Consider the following 22,012-nt stretch of genomic DNA (forward strand, 5'->3'; position numbering starts at 1 on the left):
TGTGTGGATGTGTTCCGCCCAGAGAGCCCATGCTGAGGAGCACTCATTGGGTGATGCTATTGTATTATTTTTTTAAATCAGATCACGGCACTCACACATTGGTTTCAACCTGCATGAACTCAGTCAAAGAAAAAATGTGAACGTAATATGATGAGTTGATTTGATCACACTGTGATGAACTGGCAACTTATCCAGGGTGTCACCCTGCCTCTGCCTTCACCCTATGACAGCTGGGAGAGGCTCCAGCAGACCCACGCAACCCTCAGTTCAGGAAGAAGCGGGTATTGAAAATGGATGGATGGATGGATGGATGGATGGATGGATTTGATCACATCCAACGCTGAACTAATTTCTTGATCACATCCAACGCTGAACTAATTTCTTGCTTTTTATAAGGAGTAAATTCTGGAGCGTCGAGGGGTGTGGAAAATGAGGCGAAGAAGTAGGAAGAGTTGGAGAAAAGTGTCTGGGTGATGTGTGATAAAAGAAAATCAGCAAGATTGAAATGAAAGATGTGCACAACGGTGGTGAGAGCAGCAATGACTGGGTTGGAGACAGCAGCAGTGAGAAGGCAGAGCTGGAGGGAGCAGAGGTCAAGGGGTTGGAGACTTCTCATTGGAGGATGGGCGGGATGGGCGAGGATGGACGTTGAGATGTTCTGGAGATGAAGCCAAAGAGTCCAGACTGAGGTGGTTTGGTCTTGTACAGAGAAGGGACAGTGACTATATCAGTAAAAGGATGCCGAGGTTGGAACTTGCAGGCAGCAGGCCGAGAAGAAGACCAAAGAGGAGACTTGTCGATGTAGTGAACGACAACATAAAGTTAGTAGATGTGAGAGAAGAAGCTGCAGAGGACAGAGTTGGATAGGAAAGGAGATTAAACAATTCTGCCCTTCTGAAACAAAGCAGTTCCCTCAACTTCTCTGCTTTATACCCTCTGGTACCAACCTTCTCCTTCATACACATCGTACATCAGGTTTACAGCCTCAGAGACGTCCACCCTGCTCACATGGTTTCGTTTAAATCACTGAGGCAGCGGGAAACTACTGCAGACCGACGCACTGATCATTTTTATGTATTCAGACAGAGGAACAGCTCCTGAAGCACCTCGGTCCAATTTGTGTCGCACCTAGAGTACCTTTGATTCTGCAAGTCCAAAGACTGCAGACTGAAGTAGCTTTCGCTTTACCATCGGCTTGTCTCACATTCTTATCACTTTTACCAACTCGATAAACGTCAATGTTTAATCCTACCTGACGCCCCCCACAGTTGAAATTTGCTGTTCCAAACTTAAAAATCATACAACACTGATTATATCCACACTGCTAAGATTTTGCAGTGCTTAAACAGCAATCACAGCCATATTTCATGCAAAGAAGACTTTATATCAATTTGAATCATTTAAACAAACTGGTACTCCTTCCTGATGCCAGCCGCCAATTAGTGGACGCAGTCTGCTCATGTTTTCTTTCCCTGATTGTGAAGACGTGCGTTAAAAAACGTTCCAGGGTTTACAATCTACAGTTAAATCAGCACAGCTCTCCCAACACAGCACCACAACCTCGTCATTGTTTCTACAGCAACATAAGCTCCGTTAATGAGCAGCTATAAGCATCACAGCAACACGTCTTTTGGCCAATCAGAGGCTTTGCTCCAGGCTACCTGTTGTTTTATGGCTTCCTTTCACTTTTCCAGGAGAAAACGTGTGCTGGAAATAGCCACGGCCGGCGGCGCTCCCATGGTCACTGACCCAAATAAAACCGGTGTCTTCCATCACTTTCCTTTACGGGGACGACCGGCGACTCGTCTCTGACTTACAGGTCAGAGCAGGGAGACCCCGAGGAGGCACCGAGTGGCACAACTGAGCTGCAATATAAACAAATAAGGAACCAAGTGGACTCGAGGCAACAAATAAAAATCCATCCGACTCACAATGCAGGCTTTATTCTCCCGAGCAGGCCGGTGGGTAAGCGGCCAGTTGTTTCAAACCGTAACAGTTGCTGATAAGCAGCAGCAGATGGTGTAACAGTATAGTTCCTATTGTTCACTTTGTATCTTTACTTTTTCCTCTAAATTTGGGTTTAGAGGGGAAACGAAGGATGCCAAAGACACGGAGGGACGAGGCGCCCAGGAAGTTATGTTATTAGCGAACAATGATTGGTATAAGCAGGCGTGACTGTGTGAAGTGTTTGAAGATGTTGTTGACTGCAGACATCCAACGGTGATGACGACGATGATGATTAGATGCAGAGAGAGCGGAGCACAGAGCCAGCAGCGGAGGCAAACTAAACACTTTCAACAGCCGGAGCCGCTGGTGCAGGTTCCAACACCTCGAGCAACAGACTCTGAAACTGTGGTGGTCACATGGTCTGTGCACCTTCACGTCCACATCCACGGAATCAGACCATCTACTCACATTGGACGGGGCTGCGGTTTTTGGCCACAGCGTGACAGGTTAGACTAACTGATTGGCTCAGAATGCAACAGATGGAGAATACATTTGTGCTGCAGGTATTGTTGACGTGCTGCTGTGTGGTTGTCAAGCTGCTGCGGTTGCTGGTGTCTGATTTTATTAGCGACTGGGAATCTTTCTCTCACAGGAAAGTTCTCACCAGAGGACTGATGCTGTGTGAAGTTAATTACATAAACATCAGAGGAAGAGGGTAAACAGGTAGCTGTGTGTGTGTGTGTGTGTGTGTGTGTGTGTGTGTGTGTGTGTGGTCTATATCCCCTGCAGCCTGACGTTCACCTCCCACTGTGACTTGGGGCATGTCAGCGTGGAACAAAGGGGTTAATAGGATCTTGGGCAGGCTTTCCCAGTGTATGGGAGCAGAGGCATGACAACACACACACGCACACACGCACGCACACGCACACATGCACACACACTAAGTCCCCAGCTCCACCAGGACAAGCTGAATTCCACCTCTGATCCTCTCACTTGCTATTGTGCACCAGAGAGATGCGGTGCCCAGGACCTGAGAACTCCTGGTAACAGCAGCATCAGAGCGGCTACAACATAATGAGCTGCGACATTTATTTTGGTTCCCCACCACATCGCAGTGAGTGTAGGCAGACAGTGGATAGCTGGGCTGTTTGACGTGATAATACGGATGTGATAGCTGGATGAAAACACTGACAAAAAAGCTGTTTCCCATTCTTCAGCTCACTCCTGCAGTTCCTGCGCATCGCATGTTGAGCCCGGAAGGTTTTCCCGTAACATCACTGTCACATAATCATCTGACTTCCATTACTGGTTTACTCCTATTTATTTATTTGGCGCTGGCAGGAGAACAGAGAGGAGGTGACGCAGAGCCACCAGAGAGTGCTGGCTGGGACTGGAGTGCACAACACTAAAGGCTGAGCGGTTGGGACTGAGAACATTTTTACCAGTCAGTTGTCGCCTTTTTAATTTTCGGCCTCAAAAGATTTCTCTTTCTCTCACACATATTTTCTGCCAAAGAGGTCCAATATGTCTCATGACAATACATGACTTGTTGACTTATGAAGATGTGACAGTTTGTTGATGAAATTGACATTTCTTCTTCACATATTTGCTATGCAGCTTCCTGTCTTTATGATAAAAAAAAACAGCTTTATCAATTAAGCATCAAAGGGTGCATCAGCCAGGATTTGAACCCTCAACCCTCTGAGCTTTTACTCGAAAATTGTTTTATTTACTGCGGCTGTTGTATTACTAAATAATCAATCATTTAAAATGTCCTAGAGGGCAACAGGGCTAACGGGCAGAATTAAAAATTCACGCTGAAGAGCTAAAAAAAAAAAAAAAAAAAGCACAAAGCATCAATGTAAACCAAACACCTGACTTGACAGACAAGCTTGACATGGAGTAGATGCTGGTTCTCTGAAATGGAAGGGAAGACAAACAGGCATGAGAAGGTAGGTCGGTAGGTAGGTACAGTAGGTAGATACACAGTAGGGGGCGACAGACAACAACAGGTGGAAACAATGAGACAGGTGGAAAACACACAGAAAGGGAAAGGGCAAGTTACCTGATACAGGAGGAAAGTTGAATTTCAAAATAAAGCTAACAGTCACAAGACAGACAAGACACAAAACAGACAAACAAAACTCAATATGATTTCTTTGACATGACTTTCTCACAGGCCGGACTCCAAAACCCAATGTGGTGTTCTGGATAGAGTTAGTAGAAAAATGCAGATGACGATATCCAGTAGAGATACCATAAAGACTTCACGTTGACATATTTCTTTAAGATCTCCGTCATAAAAGAGCATCCAAAGAATTTCTCCCATCCTCCACATGTCGTCCTTAGACATGATGCAACTGTGGATTGAACCAACTAATAGCTTTTAGGAGCATCATCCAACATGCCGAAACTTTAATGAAAGAGCGAGAGAGACAGAGAGAGAGAGCGGAACCATTTCGTGCAGAAGAGGTGCTCAGCCAACACAACAATAGGGATAGTTGGAACATGAAGGAGTCTCATGTGTTTCTGCTTTGCGCTACCCAGACCATTGTTTACACAGAGAAGAGAGAGACACACTGAGTCCAGCTGCTCTGCACAGTTTGGGCCTCGCACTCTTCAACACATCTTCATTGTTGCTCTGCTGCAGCCAGAACTTCCCTCTGCAGCTGCAGCTGCAGCAGAGCACCACGCTGTGAAGGAGAGATCTGCCTTGATGTTGCCCTTTAGGAACTCTCCAAAATAATAATAATAATTCTACCATTAGCTCCCAGGGTGTCTCAGAAGAATTTGTCTAATCCCTTGACGACTTTACATCTTGTTAAATGTCTTTTTTTTTTATGTTAAAAGTGTTTACATGAACTGAACTAATTATGAGCGATGAATGCACTTATTGGCCTTGGTTGCAAGGTAATTAACATCAAAGCAAGTTTTGTTTTTTGTAGTCACATTGCGAAAAAAATTTTTTAAATGCAACTGTAATTTTTTTTTTAGACTTAAACAGAAATGTCAGCTTCTAGCTTTCAGCCCTATTAAATGCATTTTGTCTACATGCCACAGTTGAATGTGCCTTCATCAACACTGGTGACCCGTTTACAAGTTTTCCCTGCTTCCTTTGCTCTTCTCAAAGCACCCACCTTCTGATCAGGTGCCGACAGACTGGAGACCTCTGACTCACTGGGTTCACTGGGCCTGGAGCAACCTGAGCTCCACAAGGTTAAAGCGTCGGGTTGGCACCAACGACAGGGGTGTGAAAGTCAGTGCAGCAGTGACGGAGTGTTCATTAATCATGCTCAAAGAAAGAGGAAGAAAGTCTAATGAAAGCAAAGAGGCTGATCTGATCCCCGTGACGGCTCTGATCCACACGCAGGACTCCAGATGTGCGGAATAATGCACAGGATCATGCAAACACACTGCATGAACCTGGTTTCACACGAGGTAGTCACACACACACACACACACACACACACACACACACACACACACACACACACACACACACACACACACACACACACACACACACACACACACACACACACACACACACACACAAGGAGGCAAAGGCGGGAGGAGTGGTTTGTTAAAATCTCGTGCAAGACTTCATCTTCATAGAGCAAAACAGCCTTTGGTTGTTTGTTTGTTTGTTTCGGATAACACAACACAAGTCAGGTGGAGGCAACATCCTGAACACGTGTGTGTCTTCGGGTTGGTTTGACGCCCACAGATCTTTTATATTAAAGATTCACTAGAGGGCGACATTTAAGCTGTTTTGACAGAAACTCATCCTTCCGCAGTGTGTTCACTTATTTATTTATTTATTTTTTAGCTTTTTTTATTTAAAAATGTATATATATATGAAACTAACTTAAATAATAACCCGTGCCAGAACATCACGGGGGTACCGAGCACTTAATGAGCCCAACCACTAACACCAACACAGCGTCCACACACAATTTTTTTCTTGCAGAGGCAAACATCAAAAACAAAAAAAGGACATATTGTTATCATATTTTGAGCGTACATTTTGACATCTGTTTGAGAAGAGAAGCCTATTTTAGGAGGGGGAGAGACTAAAAAGAGAAATATAAATCTTTTAAAACTTTCTTTAAACTTTTCTTTAATTTAAAGTTAGTAAACAGATAATACCGGTTGAGTATTCCAGCCATCAAAAACCTTTGAACCATTGTTCTTGAAATTGTATTTTTGTGTGTGTGTGTGTGTGTGTGTGTGTGTGTGTGTGTGTGTGTGTGTGTGTGTGTGTGCTAAACTGAGTGAACGGGTATTGAGCCAACTTTCACTGTTGGTTTGGCTTGATGGTCTGTATGTTGCTATGCTTCTGACTTCCTCCTCTAATATTAAAATACATGATTTACCATAAATACATGTATCAAAAAGAGGAGTGCACATTTCTTAAAGACTACAGTCATTACAATATTGCATGTTTATTTAATGTTCTTCATGTTATTTTTGTTAATGATGTTGTTTACTCACCTGATTCTTCCTGCACTCTCACTCTGCCCATCTTTCATCCTTTCACTTGGCACTGACAATCACATACAGTAAATACATTGTTATCAACTAATAGGGTAGACGAAGTGAAAATCATGACTGAAGAGTTGAGGTCAGTGTGTAATTTGTTACTAGCGTCACATTTTTCAGAACAAGAGAGAGAGAGAGATCATCATTCTCACATCTCCCTGGCTTCTAGTTAGCCAACTAGCCGGCTAGTTAGCCAACTAGCCGGCTAGTTGGTTAACTAGCCGGCTAGTTAGCCAACTAGGATTTAAGGACACTTGGGGTTAATAGTTAATAAGGTAATATTTTGTAAAGAGCAAAACAACAACAGACTTTTTCTCTCCGATTCAAACCGTGCACAAACACTTGCTAACCTGGAGACAGTCAGCAAGTTAGCAAAGGAGTCTATCTGAACAATATTAACAGTAATGTGTGTTCTTGTGAGGCAAAATGAGGACTGGTGATAATCGTAACACGTTGGTACTGAGCGATAATGTCAAGGTGTGTGACACTTTGCTTGAGCTACTCACTGGATCCACAGCTTCGGAGCTGAACGACTCTCCCTGCTGCCCGTGCGCCTGCGCAGATCGCACCCGCCGACTGGCTGCTTCAGTGCAGGTACCAGGTGATAGGAGGATCGTACCATATGCGAGGGGTGGGCGTTTTCATCTTAGTTAAATGAATATATTATGTTTGAACTACAGTACAAGTTGACTCTTCCTCGGACATTATTTGGACTTGTCACAGACAAATTAAAAGTATAAAACGATAACCTTTCAACGCAAGTTAACTTTTGGGGGTGCTGAGTTAAATTTTGGGGGTGTTTCAGCATAGGGCAAGCCTGTTTGCAGGGCTGGTGTTTGTAATGCAGTAAAAAAAAAAATATATATATATATATATATATGTTTTTTACAAGTAGCAAATATTTACACACTGCAATTTACGAATGAAGAAAATACATATTATGATGTACATAAGTGGGGCAATACTCTAAGATCAGTGCCTTGAGCAGAATTATACTGGTAATCATAATGAAATAAACCACCAGTTTCTCGCTGGCAGGACAGGTGGCAGGTGGGAGGCGTGGCCGACCTACTTTCCTGAGGAGCACAGCCAGGCTCACCTGATCTCCATTCTGCAATCACCCAACTTTCCATGTTGCTGCCTCACAGCTGTAGAGTTTTCTGGGAAAATCTCCGCTTCCCTCGTGCCACTGCTGCCTGCTACATTTTTTTTCTTTTGATTTTACCACAGAATAATCTATCATAAATATAAAAACAAATATCACAAAATGTTGCACTGACCCAACAATTCAAGCAATATTTGTGAATTTATTTTCAAAATAACAGATTTAAAAGTTAAAATTTACTTCACAATGTTAAAGGATGACAAACAAGTCAAGTTAGTTTTTGGTTTTGACTCAAGTATTCCGGAGAAAACAAGTATGACAAGTGTGAAATAATCAATCGTTTACTTTGAACCAAATGTCTGCATTCTAAATGCAATAAAAAAAATCTCATCAGATTCAAATTCCCGCAATTTCTGAAGCAATATTACGATCGTCATCCCTGAAAGTATCTGATCTCGTTGAGCCTGGACTCGAGCGTGAGTCACCGGGATTGAGGGTGCGCTGGTGGACTTCCAAATGAAGCGGCGTCATTAGTGCTCCTTATTTTTGTGGCAGGGTTTTGTTCGTGCTTTTGTCCACACTTTTCTATGATGGTTCAAACACAGCGCAAATGATTAGGCAGTGTGTGGGAAGATGTTTCTTTCTTTCCTTTCCCCTTGTACTCTTGAAGAAGACCCCGCTGGCTCCTGAGATGAAAGCAGGCGCACAGTGACAGTCTGCAAATGTCAGAGCAAAGGGCCCAGCGAATCCAGCCCCAAGGCAAACCATGAGTCACGAGCGTGTCCTGCGCTGCACTGATATGAGGGAGAAGATCATTAGTTCCCAAATGGATGGCCACATTTTGCCGTTAACAATGGGTTTCTGAGGGAACGTGTCACGGTCTGGGAAAGCGCACAAGCTGTTCTCCCACACAGGCGAGCAGTGAAGCCGTCAACCACGCACAAACTGGGGGAAACTCTGTCGGCGATGCTTCAGAGGAGACTTTCACTGACTTGGACTCACTGGGGAGAGTCACAGTAGTGGGCAGGCGGAGAGGTAAACAAGTTGCCGCGCGTGGATCAATAACACACACACACACACACACACACACACACACACGCACACAAACACGCACACGCACAGATTGTGGGAGGCTTGTTCAGGGACTGTTGTTCACTGAAGTGGATACAGTTGCTTCTTGGTCTTCATTACGAGAAACACTGTGCCCTGCTGGCATGAAGTCAGGTTTTATCTGTCGTCTATTAATCTATTTATGTTGTTGATTTGATTGTTCTGCTTCTTTCACACATCACAGCATGGCGCACAACATAACGCATGAAAACCTTTGAAATGCAACCGAGAACTATAAGAAATCAAGTCAAAGAAGAAAAGACTCACTCACATGATCTATTGTTGATGTTGAATGATACGTTTTTAGTGTTATGCAATTATTTACTGATACTTGGAGGCAGTATTTCCACCTTCCCGGTCTTCAACATGTTTGATCCATCCTATAAGAAAAGCCAGTTGCTTTGTATTTTCTATCTGTGATCGTTAGCAAAGTGCAGCAAGATCAAAAAACACAAAAATAGTCAAACGTGGAATCATCCAAACACAAATTTCTGTTCATATCTAAATAATTAATTGCGTCCTAATCTGTGCATTGATGTCCCTCAGTTGACAACAAGCCATTATTAGCATCTAACAAATCCCTGAATATTATTTATCTCAAGGCATTTTTATATTGCGTATGTATTATGTAAGCTGCAACTGTGTGACGTGCATGTGTGACACTGCTGCAACACAACAGTGGGCAGTGAGTCACTGCAGGCCACCCCGGACCAAAGATTACGCTGTGGATAAATCAACCAAATCTCATTGATTTAGCCTCCCTCGGGTAAGACGGAAAGATCAGAGGGATGAGGAAGAGGAGGAGGCATGTCTGCATCCAATGATTCACAGACTCAAACCGGGAGTCAGCTCGAATCATGGACACCTCACAGGATATGGAATGTTGTGTCCCTCAATCTTGAAAGTGTTTATTTTTTCCTCTGCACAGCACCTCAGAATAATCTGCTGACAGAGATTTGCAGAATAAAGACGCATATGTAAATTAAGAAGCACTCAGACCGATTAGCGGGTACCGGTATCGACACCGGGGTTCAGTGCTGTTCTCATACTTGTAAAGTACGTGCTCATACCATGACACCGATACCAGTTGTGTATGTATTTATGTGACAATTTTGTTCAAATTTGTTTGTGTAATGCATCGATATTTGTAACAGTCACCTTATGTTCTGGAAACACATGCTGAGGAATGAGGCTTAGGGTAATTCTATAATGTGTAATGGCCTTATTAAGTGCTCGCTATGGGTGTTGGTGAGTACTGAAATGCAAGTACTTGTACTCTACTCGTTCTGTAAAAAAGTGGTATCGGTGAATCCCTGATAAAAAAAAAAATATTAACCACGAAACAAAACAAAAAATAACAGTAGAAATAAACGTCCCGTTGGGTTTGGATGAGCTGCTTCTGCCAACAGGGGTGTAAATTGTGCACCGGAAGTGGGCATGAACTGGACGGATGACTGAAAACGATGGGTGTAACCAAGTGTGAGGATACCCCCCGCCCCCCATTCAACCTCTAGAAGGAACGCATTTCCATGTTTTATACGTAATACTGGCAGCCCGACGCACGAGAAGCCAGGGTGTTAACTGTTTGAGTGGGCGTGTTCACGCGAGTGTGAACGATGCTTGTTCACCTCACCATCACGCAAACGTGGCGCGGCACAGGGCACATTCGCGTGGTCCAAGTGATTTGACACAAGATCACCCCGTGAGACGGATTACATCACCCTTCAAAACTCATAGAAACCATCAGGAAGGGTGTCGCCCACTGTGGGCAGGAATCAGTGACAAAAAGATTTCTCAATGAATCAATCTGTTAAAGGTCAGACGGTTGAGGAGAAGGTGATGAATCCCATGTGAGTAGCTTGAAAGGCGTCGTCTTAAATACTGCTGATCAACAAGGACCATCTTAATAAACTGATCGTCTCAAGATTTTAATGTGAGTTCACAGAACACATTAAATTAAACATTAAACAAAAGCAAACAAAATAGAAAAAAGGAAGCATCATCCTCTATTAGTCGAACTTTCTCCTTGGACAATTCCTTTTGTCTTTATTCTGACTTTGTCAACGTTCTTTTATAAAGGCAAACACATGATACAAATCTGATAATACATCTCCATTGAACAGGCAATATACAAAAAACAGTTTTCATCACGGAATGAACATTGTGACATAATATAATCCTGAAGTTGTGAAAAAATGTTTTCTCAGAAATGTTTTAATGTGTTTTTGCAAGAGTTTGCGACGCTTGCAATGTGGACAAATTCAATTCTTAAATCTAGAACAGTGCAAATGAAAAAATAAAGCCAGAGAAGGAAACTGATGATGCAAAACATACAAAATGCAAAACAGTATGCTGGCAAAAAATGAGAGTGGTTGACTCAGAAATCTGATTATTTAGTTTAACTATTTGGCTTCCGACGCTCTTCCGCCGTTATTCGAGCGCGTTAAATTTCTTCTTCTGATCCATTTTCTGCCAAATGCAGACAACTTTTGCTGGTGTTTGTGGCCTCTGCTCTGTTGACTCATGGATCAAACACTGGTGCACTGCTACCTCAGGGGACAGCGGCACATGCAGTGTATTAGCTGCAAGTTGGAGGAGTGCACGATGATAATACTGATAATAGTCTCTGCTGCTGCTGCTGCTGCTGCCTCACGGTTGATAACAGAAAACAGAAATCAGGTTTTCATTCTTGTCCGAGTGGGTTTAGTGCACAGTATATTCATGCCTCTCAAACTTATAATTCTGGCGCCTGGAGAAAAACTCAAATGTTGTTGTTGAACTGGAACCGATGTAAAAATAAAACAACATTTCCGTAAACATGCCACACAAAGCAAGGCCACTCAGGACCTTTTGAATATATTCAGACAATTCAGGAGTTTTATTAAGGTGATGAACACTGGCACAAACACAGACCCACCAGCTTGCGGCATCGACGGCTATGATTTCTGTGCATCATAACAGGGTCACGACATCAGCGGAGGAGGGGGGGGGTCAAACAACCACAGTGATTCAATACGCAGGCAGGGAGTCACAGTGGTGATCATCGCAATGGTAATAAAGTCAAGAGACAAAATGCTGCTGACACAAAGAAGCCACGAGAGTTTCTTCAGTGTTTTCTTCAGGTTGCAGTATGAACACATGAAACACAGTCAACCGATCCTACTGCACATCTGATTGGATGTTGTGCCAGCGAGCCGTCTCTGTCTGTCCCTGGCTGCACATTTCCTTCCAGTGATCCTGCCCCGCCTCCGGAGAGCCACAGCCAATCACGACTCGGCCCAGAGCGGCGCTTTTAGTGTAGAGACGACCCTGGAGAGGAAGGGACATTCACTTTTCAAACATTTCATGTCCATAATACAACTGTATTGTTAACTATTCTGTCACAAAACTGTAGTATTATACCTGCATGACAATGAACTCTAAGGCAAGCGGCAGCTGAGTGATGTCACCGGGCGGCAGGTCAAACAGGAAGGGGGCGTTCCAGACGGGGTTGCTTCCGCTGGCGCCTTTTGTTTCCTTTGTGCTGATTATTTTCCCTTCCTGACGCAGGTTGATGACAACGTAATGGTCTGCGAGGGGAGAAATCACCTTCACAGTCAAGACTTTGTGCTTTGGGTTGCTATGTGGGTGCTGCTCCCACTGCGAGGTGAAGCGGCTGCAGCTGCAAAGCAAAACTAATTTAGAAAATGCTAAATTTTCACCGTTTGTAGAAAGAGAAAAACTCGACATTCATTATCGCTACTCCGTTATGTTTAAATGTAGCGTTGACAGAAGTGATCGTCGAAACAATTCAATATGCGTAGGGGAAAAAAAAACTTTGAGATCATTTTATGAAATGTATCCCTCTAATTGGGTACAGCGGAATGTTCATAAACTGCTCTAACGCATGTATGCCAAATATTTACCAAGAGTGCAATACTGACTTGGGAACTCCACTCTCTTCCCCTTAAAAGAGGACGGAAACGTCTATTGTGACAATGTTGGTCTATAATCTTGATCTAGTGCCTATCAATCTGGTCTGAACACTGCGCCATAACTACATCTGCACATTGGCTCGTGCACTTCTAATTTAGCTCATTAATTGGATTAGTGAAATTCTGAAGTAGCGTGTAATTGCAAGAGAGGATTCAGTATTAGAGAGCCAAGTTCTGGCAGATCCTGGAAACTGGAGCGCCACTCGCCAGTGTGGCTTTGAAAGAGGGAAAACATCCAAGTTGTTTCCCCTCTTTCATCTTCTCCTTATTATTAGCACCGTGAAAGCGGAGCCTAAAATCAGTGCAGCGAAATATGAAGCAGGACAGCGGAGGAAATGGCACAGGCTGATCAGCTCATGATCTGGTTAGACCACAGGTCAGCCTGGGATACAGTCAGTCTAACTGCTTATGATGTAGTGGAGAAGACAAAGGCAGTTAACCTTGGAGCAGCTGGCTCACTACGAACTACAGGTGTCGGCGGTGGTGGTTGTGCTCGATTCATGTTCCTGGAGACAAGTGATCTACATGTTTCAAACATCGAAATTACCTGGAGCTCCAGGGATCCGTGTGAGTTTGGCGAGACTCTCAGCCTTCCGGACCATCACCTTGATACGCTGGGCAAGGGTCTGGTACTGCAACAGGATGAATAGCTGGCCCAAAGCCCGCGGCACGCACACGGAGCTCTTCCTGTGACCCCATGTTTCCTGAGAACTCACACTCTGCCGTCGGTGGGAGGGGAGAAAGAAAATGGGAAGATTTAACAAGAGAACAAGCGTCTTCTTACGAGCTGTAACTGCTGTGAGAGTGGGAGTGAACTGAACGGAGGAACCATCGGAGCGGAGCAGAGTCGAGGAAAGTGACAATGTCTGACACAGATCAATCTCAGACTTGTGTTTGTGCTTGTTTGTTATATATATTTAATCACAACATGTAATGGGTTACAATGTCTTGTTTGTATTCTATGCATCTTAATTATTGCATTTCCCCCCCCCCCCATTTGGTTTGTATAATCAATATACAGGTAGTACCCAGAAAATTAGAATATCCTGAAAAGGTTGTATTTCTGCAATTCAACTTAAAAGGTGAATTTGACATATTATATATAAATGAATAATATGCAAATCAATACATTTCAAGTTTTTATTTCTTTGGATTTTGCTGATCAGGTCTTGCAGCTTAAAAAAAAAAACCTCAAATTTTATAATAATTTTCTGAGTTTGTGGGTTTGTGGTTTTACTAAGCTGAAAATCTTAATCATCAAAGTTACAACAAGGAACTGCTTGAGATGTCAATTTGTGTGTAATGGCTCAATAAAAAGTTGTTGCTTTCGTCCTTTATGTTAAATTGCCAAAATAAAACAACTTTTACTTGATATTCTAATTTTTCGGGTACCTGTATGTGAATTGCCGGAAATAAACAAAGATCCGAGAAATGTAGAAATGACCACATGTCGGAAATGTTTCCTCCGTCGTGCCAGATTAGCGGCGACGTTGTAGCCAAGTCTGTTCAACATTCCTTTTTCAAGCAGCTAATCTGTGATATTTATAGTTGCAATCATCTGGCAAACGTTGGCCAATGTGTCGCTTCATCCTAAAATAACACAGATCTTAATGCCCTGATCACTTTGAATGAGGCTAATGTCTTCTGTATGTGTGATGGCAAATTTCATCTGATAATATGTCACGTCTCATCAGCATGTATTGTTTGAGGTCCAGTGAGTCGCCGCTTCCTGTTAAATGGCTGCGGTTCAGGCCCTCCAGCGCCTCTCTGAGCCGGCTCATCAAGTGTGAAGGCCACTTCATCCAACAAGTGAGTCTTTACGCTTCACTGCCGCCGTCTGTCACTTTGCCTCAGACAGCGTCACTCACTCACTCACACCTCCGCTGGCTTCTTAAGGGTGACGTTCATCTGCAAGCCTCCAATAGCCAGCCAGCCACCATCATCAGCAGAAAATCAATGGAATTTTGAATAAACTGTCTTGGTTGCTGGAAAACAGAAACCCGGAGGTGTGTCACCTTCATCCAAAAATAAGAAATGATGCTTTCAAAATGCTTTAAATAGCGCGTGCCAGAGATTTTAGCTGCTTCACCAGACATTCTGCTTCAGTTCCATCTTCCTCTGGCGGCTGCCAACCAAAACATTGCGCCCGATTCCATTATACAATAAAGTGAATAATGCCAGGCAGACGAATAACCCTCAAAACTCCTGCCACTGCCATGACACTGATTACGAGAACGAGTATTTTGCTGTAAATCCGCAGTGTCTGCAGTAAAATATGAAGTCGCCAGTGCACAGCCTGGGCGCGCACACATGCGCTCTTTAAACATCTCATGTAGATTGCAATAGAAACTATTTAGCAGAGCATGTAGCACATGGACATTCAAACGTTTAATATGTAAAATATCTTGGTTTTTAATCCCGCTTTTTTTTCTGTACATACTTACAAATATTTTATGTTTGTCTATATCTTCAGTTAATATAATTCTTGACCATTTGCACTGTAGCCAATTTCTTTTTTTCTTTTTTGTTGTTGCTGTAATTATGCAAATTTGCCCATCGTGGGATCAAAAAAGTTCTTCTTCTTCTTCTTCTTCTTCTTCCTCTTCTTCTTCTTCTTCTTCTTCTTAAATAACCAGGCAGATTGCTGTGCAGCGGCTGCATAACCACGCTGATGTCACAAGGGGACGATGTGTGATAGAGCAGAGTCAGCAGAGTAGCTGTAAGGACACCTGTTAGGAGACACTTGACAGTAGGTATCTTTGACAACAGGACTGCTTGAAATATCAGGACCGCCCGTCTTCCTCCCCTCTTTGTAAAAGGCCCTACGGCAGCAGTTCAGTGCCGCCGCCTGGGGCACGCTGCCAATGTGCAGCACTCTGCTGGTTTGCTCTGCAGTCACGACCAACAGTGTCACCATGACTCACAACAGACGCTACATTCCTTGATGAGTGACATCAAAATGTATCATTTTAACTTCGGGTCTGTGTGTGCAGACTTCATCAGGAGAGACAATTAATAAGAAATGACTTGTTGGTGCAGTTGACTCAGTGCAGCGTCTCTGACTGGATTCTTGACCAATATGAACATTACAAAGACCCTCACCTGAGTGTCACAGCAGAGCACTGGAGATCACAGAGTCAGCTTTTGGAATTTTGCAAGGATGTCTGTAGAGACTTTCAATGCCAATTAAATCTGCTGTGGCTGTATGATTGATGAAGAGCATGAACAAGTTTTTAAATACCGTACGTTTTTACCTTTGCTTTTAATGCAATCAAATTCCCAATTCTCACTTTGCTTTGTACCCAACCAGCAAGACAGGCCAGTGTCCCAGCAACCAAAGTGTGTTTAACCAAAATTGCCCAGAAGGTTATTACTCAATATTTTAGTTATTGATTCATGGAGGCCCATTATTGCAGTTATGGTGTTTTTGCTTTACTTTGAGTGGGAGGGGTTTCACATCATCCCTGCTTGTCAATCTGCTGCTTCACAATCATGTTTCAAAGAAGAAAACTAAAAAACAAAAGCATATATTCACCTTTTTAAGCTTGTTTTTCGTCGGGTTGATTTGTCTGCTGTAGACGATGGTGGCGTCTGGCTCCCAGTTGACAGACTGGCAGGGCAGCTCCACCACACCCAGGGAGCTCTCTCTGAGACCCGAGAAGTCCCGGGCGTAGACGTCAAGTCTCAGGGTGCAGGTGCTCACGTCCTCCACGGAGCCGACCTGCAGCACGAAGCTCTGGCTGTGGATGTCGGGGCTGAGGCTGCGGCGCCGCGAGGCCAGCTGCTGCGGGCGGGGGAAGAGCGGCGGGAGGCTGACCCGGGCGAAGACCCCGCTGCGCCGGCGGCTCGTCCCCGACAGTCCCAGGATGTTGACCATCAGGGTGCCGCAGGCCGACGAGAAGAGCACCGAGAAGTGCAGCAAGGGAGCGGGCTTGGAGGGGGCGGTCCGAGAGCCGGAGCCATAGTGGGACGACGCGAAGGGCTCCCCCTGCTGGAGAGGGCTGGCCTCTGCGCCGAGCAGCAGACCCTCCTCCCCGCTCACGGTGCTGCGTCGAGCCGCCGCTCTGCGGGACCTGGACGCCAGACTCAGCTTGGAGAGGGAGGGCAAGGACGCTCGGCCGTGAGTCGACCGCTTGCTGGGTGAGCAGGGGACAGCGGGGCTGCTGAGGCGCCGCATCGGGAGGGAGTTCCCGGGACGCTGCACCCGCTCAGCAGATCCACTCAGCCCGGCGTGAAAGGGCAGAGTGCCCAGGTCGTCCTCCGAGGTGGGGGAGGAGCTGCTTTTAGCAGGGACGGGGAAGTCCAGCACGTCGCCGTCCAGCTCCTCGTACTGCTGCTTGACGGGCTGCGTGCACGGGGACGGAGTGGGCGTCACGCTCACGCTTTCAGGGCGACGGGGAGACGAGCAAACTGCCTCCTTGTCCCCCAGAGATGCTCTCCTCCTCTGACGACGACAGCAGAGGATACAGCCGAGGACCAGGCAGTAGCAGAACACAGCCAGACCCACAGCCAGCAGGATCTGCAGGTGGCCTGAAGGGCGAGACGCAGTAATAGTAACGTCAGACTGACAAAAACAAAACAACTACAGCACCACAAGAGAAACATGTAGATTGCAAGACGCCACCAGTTTGTTGTGGCTGTCGGGGAAAGAAAGAAAAGAATAGGCAGAAAACCTATTTAGACACGGCCGTAAATCTGAGGACATCTGACCCCAACCATTATCTGGTTGTGTCCGTGTCCCTGATGAGATTAAAGAGGAAATGTTGTTATGCATAATTCCATAAATGGTTTGGTCACAGTTAAACAGGAGCACTGCACCATGCACTACAATCAAAAGTGCATTTGTATTTATCCCTCAATCAATTATCAGGGTCAACATGAACGTTTTAATCACTTTTCATAATTAATACACCACTTACACTACTTTTTTTTTTTTTTTTTTTTTTTTTTAAATAAATCAAACCCTTTCAAACTGAGGTTCTTTGTCTGTGTCAGACCATGAAGCTGTTATTCAAGCTAAACCCTGATGTCAAATTGAACTTTGGGTAACGTGGGTGTAACAGGATGAGTCATTCCTCAGAGACACTGGTTGCAGGGTGCTGAAACAGCGGTGACAATGATGATTGGCCAAGAATCCTCTTTTCACCCCGCAAGACCAGACACCTCTGAAACCCCCTGGCCACAGGAATGAAGAGGAAATCTATCTATCTGTCTATCTATCGTAATGCAATTAATTCAAATTAAAGTCATACAATTATCTAAATTCAAATTCTCTCATTATTTCTACACTCCGCACGGCGTAAGCTGGTGATGATGAGACTGTGTGGACTGCAATTGAGTTCTAACATCTATTGCAGAGACATGGCAGCTCTGTCGGAGAGCTGGTCCAGCAGCAGCAGCAGCAGCAGCAGCAGCAGCAGCAGCAGCGGCGGCGGCTCTGCTCTCTGCAGGCAGTGGCCAATTAAAAGAAGATGAAAGTGCAGCGTAGAGGCCGTATGCAGCAGAAAATGAAAGGCTGATAGGATTGCTCACAACTGTGAGTCAGAGTGCCAACCAGGCTGGGACAGGAGCAGCAAAGCCACAGCCGGGCCACCACTGCCTTCTCATGCAGCTCACCACAGCTGGCTTCTTTCACTTGGATGTGGAATCATTTACAAAGAATGACTGTCATGATTCAAATAATGTTGAATCCGATTCGTTTTTTTTTTTTTTTTTTAAATTATCATTATTTTTTTTTATTGAGTGGTAATTGTTTTTAAACGGATCAGCATTCCTGAAACAGTAACGCCTCTCATCCCTCTCACGTGCACGGTTAAACAGAAAGCATCAACAACGTCGCTGCACCTTCACACATACACATTTGCACTGCGCTCTCAGGTTCCCCCCCCCCCCTCCTCCGAGTTTGAGTGACACGGGCAAAGCGTCATCGTCAGAGGTGCAAGCAGAGAAGTAGAGAAACACTTTTCCTACCTCCCAGCGTGTACTGCGACATGCTCCCTCTCACTTTTGCCGCGAGTCTTCTGGAGTCAGATCGCTCCCGCGCGCTCCATCGGCTGCGTTGCGTCCACGGACCCGGAGGTTCCAGCCAATTGACTTACAGCGGATGACCGAGCGTTTTTATCCGAGTGCGCGCTCCCACGCCGGCACCCAATGCCGCTGCAGCCAATCAGCGCAGCCCAGTCTGCCTCGCTCGTTAGCGCCGCAACACCGCAGAGGCAAACCAAGCAGCGTGAAGTTTTGTGGCAAATCTGCCAGTGGCTGCCGGGCAGTGCATTTCACACCTAGGCCGTCAGTGACGTCATATTTTAGTCCACCCTAAACCTCATATTACCCTCAATATGACACCATGCCATACAGGATCACACAGACACAGTTACACCACCTTCATAGAGGGGTGCTAGTCGAGCAACACAATTAAGACTCAGAAACTAAGGCCACCGATACATACACTGTTACAATTTAAAATTAAAAGGCGATTTTAAGAGATTCGTCAACACAGTTTTAATAGGTCCTCCAAAACTACACTCTGAGATAAAACTCTTGTCCAAACTCGTTCAAATAAACTGAGCACTGTCGCCGTTTCGTATGAGACACCAACTAGACGATAACGAAATTAAATTATTAGACAATTCATCATGTTGGCGTCGCTGCTGCACCAATACGTCGCGTTATTTACAATATAAATCGCAAATGATTTGGCAACTAAATATTCACATTGTTCTTCAACCATTGTGGGTTCGCCGTGGTGACAACCAGATGTCGGAGTTGAGTTCAGAGACTCTCAGGGCTGCTTATCCAATCACAGGACGCGTACGTGCGAAGTTCAGCGTAAAGAACAGCTGCGGTGTGTCAGATCGAGCACTCGGTGCTCGACTGATTTTGACTGCAACACTCCAGGTGTGCGGTGATTGATTACTCTTTGGGTGTTGTCTGAAGTTGACCTGCCACCCAAGATCGCCAGGAGTCGCAGTTCGCCTGCGTGTGTATTATTTAATAACGTAACAGTAGAGACACAGACGGACTAAGTCAGACGTAAGATATAACATAAAACCACAACAGCTGGCTGGTCTTGGCAGACTCGAGATCTGATTGGCCGTCACATCTGACGGTAATACGTTCACTTACAGTGGACAGGAGCTCGCAATGTTGCTTTTGAAGGCCTCCGGGCGGATTTCATAGTATCTGACAGCCAAGGACACAGGCAGTCCCACAGCCAGCAGATATGATTGGATAAAAACCATACGTAATATACAACAATGGAAGCAGTGCAGCCAAGTGGATATTATTTGAAGTGAAATAACAACTGTGGAGGATAACTTTATAATCATATTCATGGGTAAATGTGCTTATGTAAGAACGTTTGGGCCAGCAGATAAGGCCTTGCTGGCCCTGACAGCCCGCCTCTGCAATCTGTTGACCAGGGGTCACCAACCTTTTTGGCACCGAGAGCTACTTCATGGGTCCTGAGCCGTATGAAGGGCTACCAGTTTGCTAGATTCTCCTGAAATAACAAACTCTCTGAGTTATATATTATTATTAGTGATACCTATCTATCTATGTGAAGACACTTATCAAGCTCATGAGTTCTCAATAATTATCAAAAATGACTTAACAAGGTTGGATAAAATTGAATTTCGAACGGGTCTGCGGGCTACTCATGAGGTCCTTGGGGGCAGCCTGGTGCCTGCGGTCACCACGTTTGTGACCCCTGATCGAGAGAGCTAGTAAGAGACAAAAACCTTTCTGGAAAACTGAAGAGATGCATTCATGAAAATTCTATAATAATAATAATAATAATAATAATAATAATAATAATAATAATAATAATAATAAGTATTGGTTTTAACACTCAGTTTATAATTTTATATTATATTCGTAGTCTAACTATCCATGTGTGTGTGCTTTCATTCGCATGCAAAGCTCTGCTTGCCTCTTACAAAAAGGACATTTGTCTTCCAGAGCAAGCCTATGGGGAAACAGCACCCCCTGCTGTCACAAAATGCTTACGGCACCTGGTATTCCCAGGCGGTCTCCCATCCAAGTACTAACCAGGCCCGACCCTGCTTAGCTTCCGAGATCAGACGAGATCGGGCGTTCTCAGGGTGGTATGGCCGTAAGCGAAAGACATTGTTGCCAACAAGCATAATAAACCTGCAACGAGTGCACTTTTTTTTTCTTTGCGACACCGTTTGCTTGCACTTTGTTTTTTGGTTTTATAAATTACCCAGCAGCGAGTGTGGCACGCACAACACCACTGTTCAAATTCTACATCCAGCTCACCTGTGTCTCTCCAACTGAAGAGCACGTGTGCAAGCGCACATATATATATATATATATATATATATATATATATATATATATATATATATATATATATATATATATATATATATATATATATATATATATATATACACACATATATATATATATATATATACACATATATATATATACATACATATATATATATATATACATACATATATATACATACATACATACATACATACATATATATATATATATATATATATATATATATATATATATATATATATATATATATATATATATATATATATATATATATATATATACATATATATACATATGTATATGTTGCAATGCCAACAGTGAAACGCCACTGTTTAAAATCAGTATATGCTAGCCAGACTGCGGGTTGATTTGAAAAAGAAAAAGAAAAACTAAAAAGCACAAAAGACAAACTGAAAGCAAACGGTGTCACAAAGAAACACTCGCATGTGTTGCAGGTTTATTACGCCTGTTTGCAACAGCTTCTTTCGCTTACGGCCATACCACCCTGAGAACGCCCGATCTCGTCTGATCTCGGAAGCTAAGCAGGGTCGGGCCTGGTTAGTACTTGGATGGGAGACCGCCTGGGAATACCAGGTGCCGTAAGCATTTTGCCCCAGAAGGAGGTGCTGTTTCCCCATAGGCTCGCTCTGGAAGACTCAAAGTTGTTGGTTTTTTCTTGGAGGAAGCAATAAGGGCTTCTCATCCAAATGAAAGCAAAACGTAAAAAGCTTATTTGAGCTTGCAGCCGTGCACTTTACATTAGACACGATAGAGAAAGAAATAAATAAAGATTGGGAGAGACACAGGTGAGCTGGATGTAGGGTTTGAACAGTGATGTTGTGCGTGCCTCACTGTGGGTTAAAATAAGAAAGACTAACAAATAAGGTAACAACCTGCGTCACAATAGTTTCCCCCCATTTTTGGAGATTAATAAAGTAGTCATCTATCTATCCATCTATCTATCTATCTACTATCCATCTATCTACTATCTTACTCACTTTTACTCACACCCTAA

General features: G+C 44.1%; 1 protein-coding gene and 2 non-coding genes across 3 annotated transcripts; 1 reads left to right on the top strand and 2 right to left on the bottom strand.

The window, feature by feature from the left end:
- Positions 1–10,657: 10,657 nt before the first annotated feature.
- Positions 10,658–19,235, bottom strand: LOC142902245 (synaptotagmin-1). The gene is made up of 6 exons (XM_076047145.1): positions 18,649–19,235; positions 16,214–17,208; positions 13,226–13,397; positions 12,107–12,273; positions 11,189–12,013; positions 10,658–11,125 (listed from the first exon to the last, which is right to left on the bottom strand). Exons 1-5 carry the CDS (start codon positions 18,668–18,670, stop codon positions 11,864–11,866), a joined length of 1,506 nt encoding a protein of 501 aa, XP_075903260.1. The 5' UTR covers positions 18,671–19,235; the 3' UTR covers positions 10,658–11,125; positions 11,189–11,863.
- Positions 19,236–20,678: 1,443 nt separating this feature from the next.
- On the bottom strand, positions 20,679–20,797 carry LOC142878597 (5S ribosomal RNA). The gene has a single exon (XR_012924861.1). It is a non-coding gene; the product is annotated as a 5S ribosomal RNA (ribosomal RNA).
- Positions 20,798–21,484: 687 nt separating this feature from the next.
- Positions 21,485–21,603, top strand: LOC142878619 (5S ribosomal RNA). Its single transcript, XR_012924880.1, has one exon. It is a non-coding gene; the product is annotated as a 5S ribosomal RNA (ribosomal RNA).
- The last annotated feature ends 409 nt before the right edge of the window (positions 21,604–22,012 follow it).

The sequence above is a fragment of the Nelusetta ayraudi genome, unplaced genomic scaffold, assembly GCF_046127955.1.
Source record: "Nelusetta ayraudi isolate G7.1 ecotype Tasmania unplaced genomic scaffold, CSIRO-AGI_Nayr_v1 ptg000005l, whole genome shotgun sequence".
NCBI lineage: Eukaryota > Metazoa > Chordata > Actinopteri > Tetraodontiformes > Monacanthidae > Nelusetta > Nelusetta ayraudi.

Excerpts from the sequence above, each read along its gene's own strand:
- LOC142902245 (XM_076047145.1), bottom strand. The coding sequence starts at position 18,670 with ATGTCGCAGTACACGCTGGGAG. Across the intron at positions 12,274-13,225 it reads ACGGATCCCTGGAGCTCCAG|ACCATTACGTTGTCATCAAC; the intron begins GTAATTTCGATG and ends CTCCCCTCGCAG. Across the intron at positions 12,014-12,106 it reads TAGAGTTCATTGTCATGCAG|GGTCGTCTCTACACTAAAAG; the intron begins GTATAATACTAC and ends CTTCCTCTCCAG.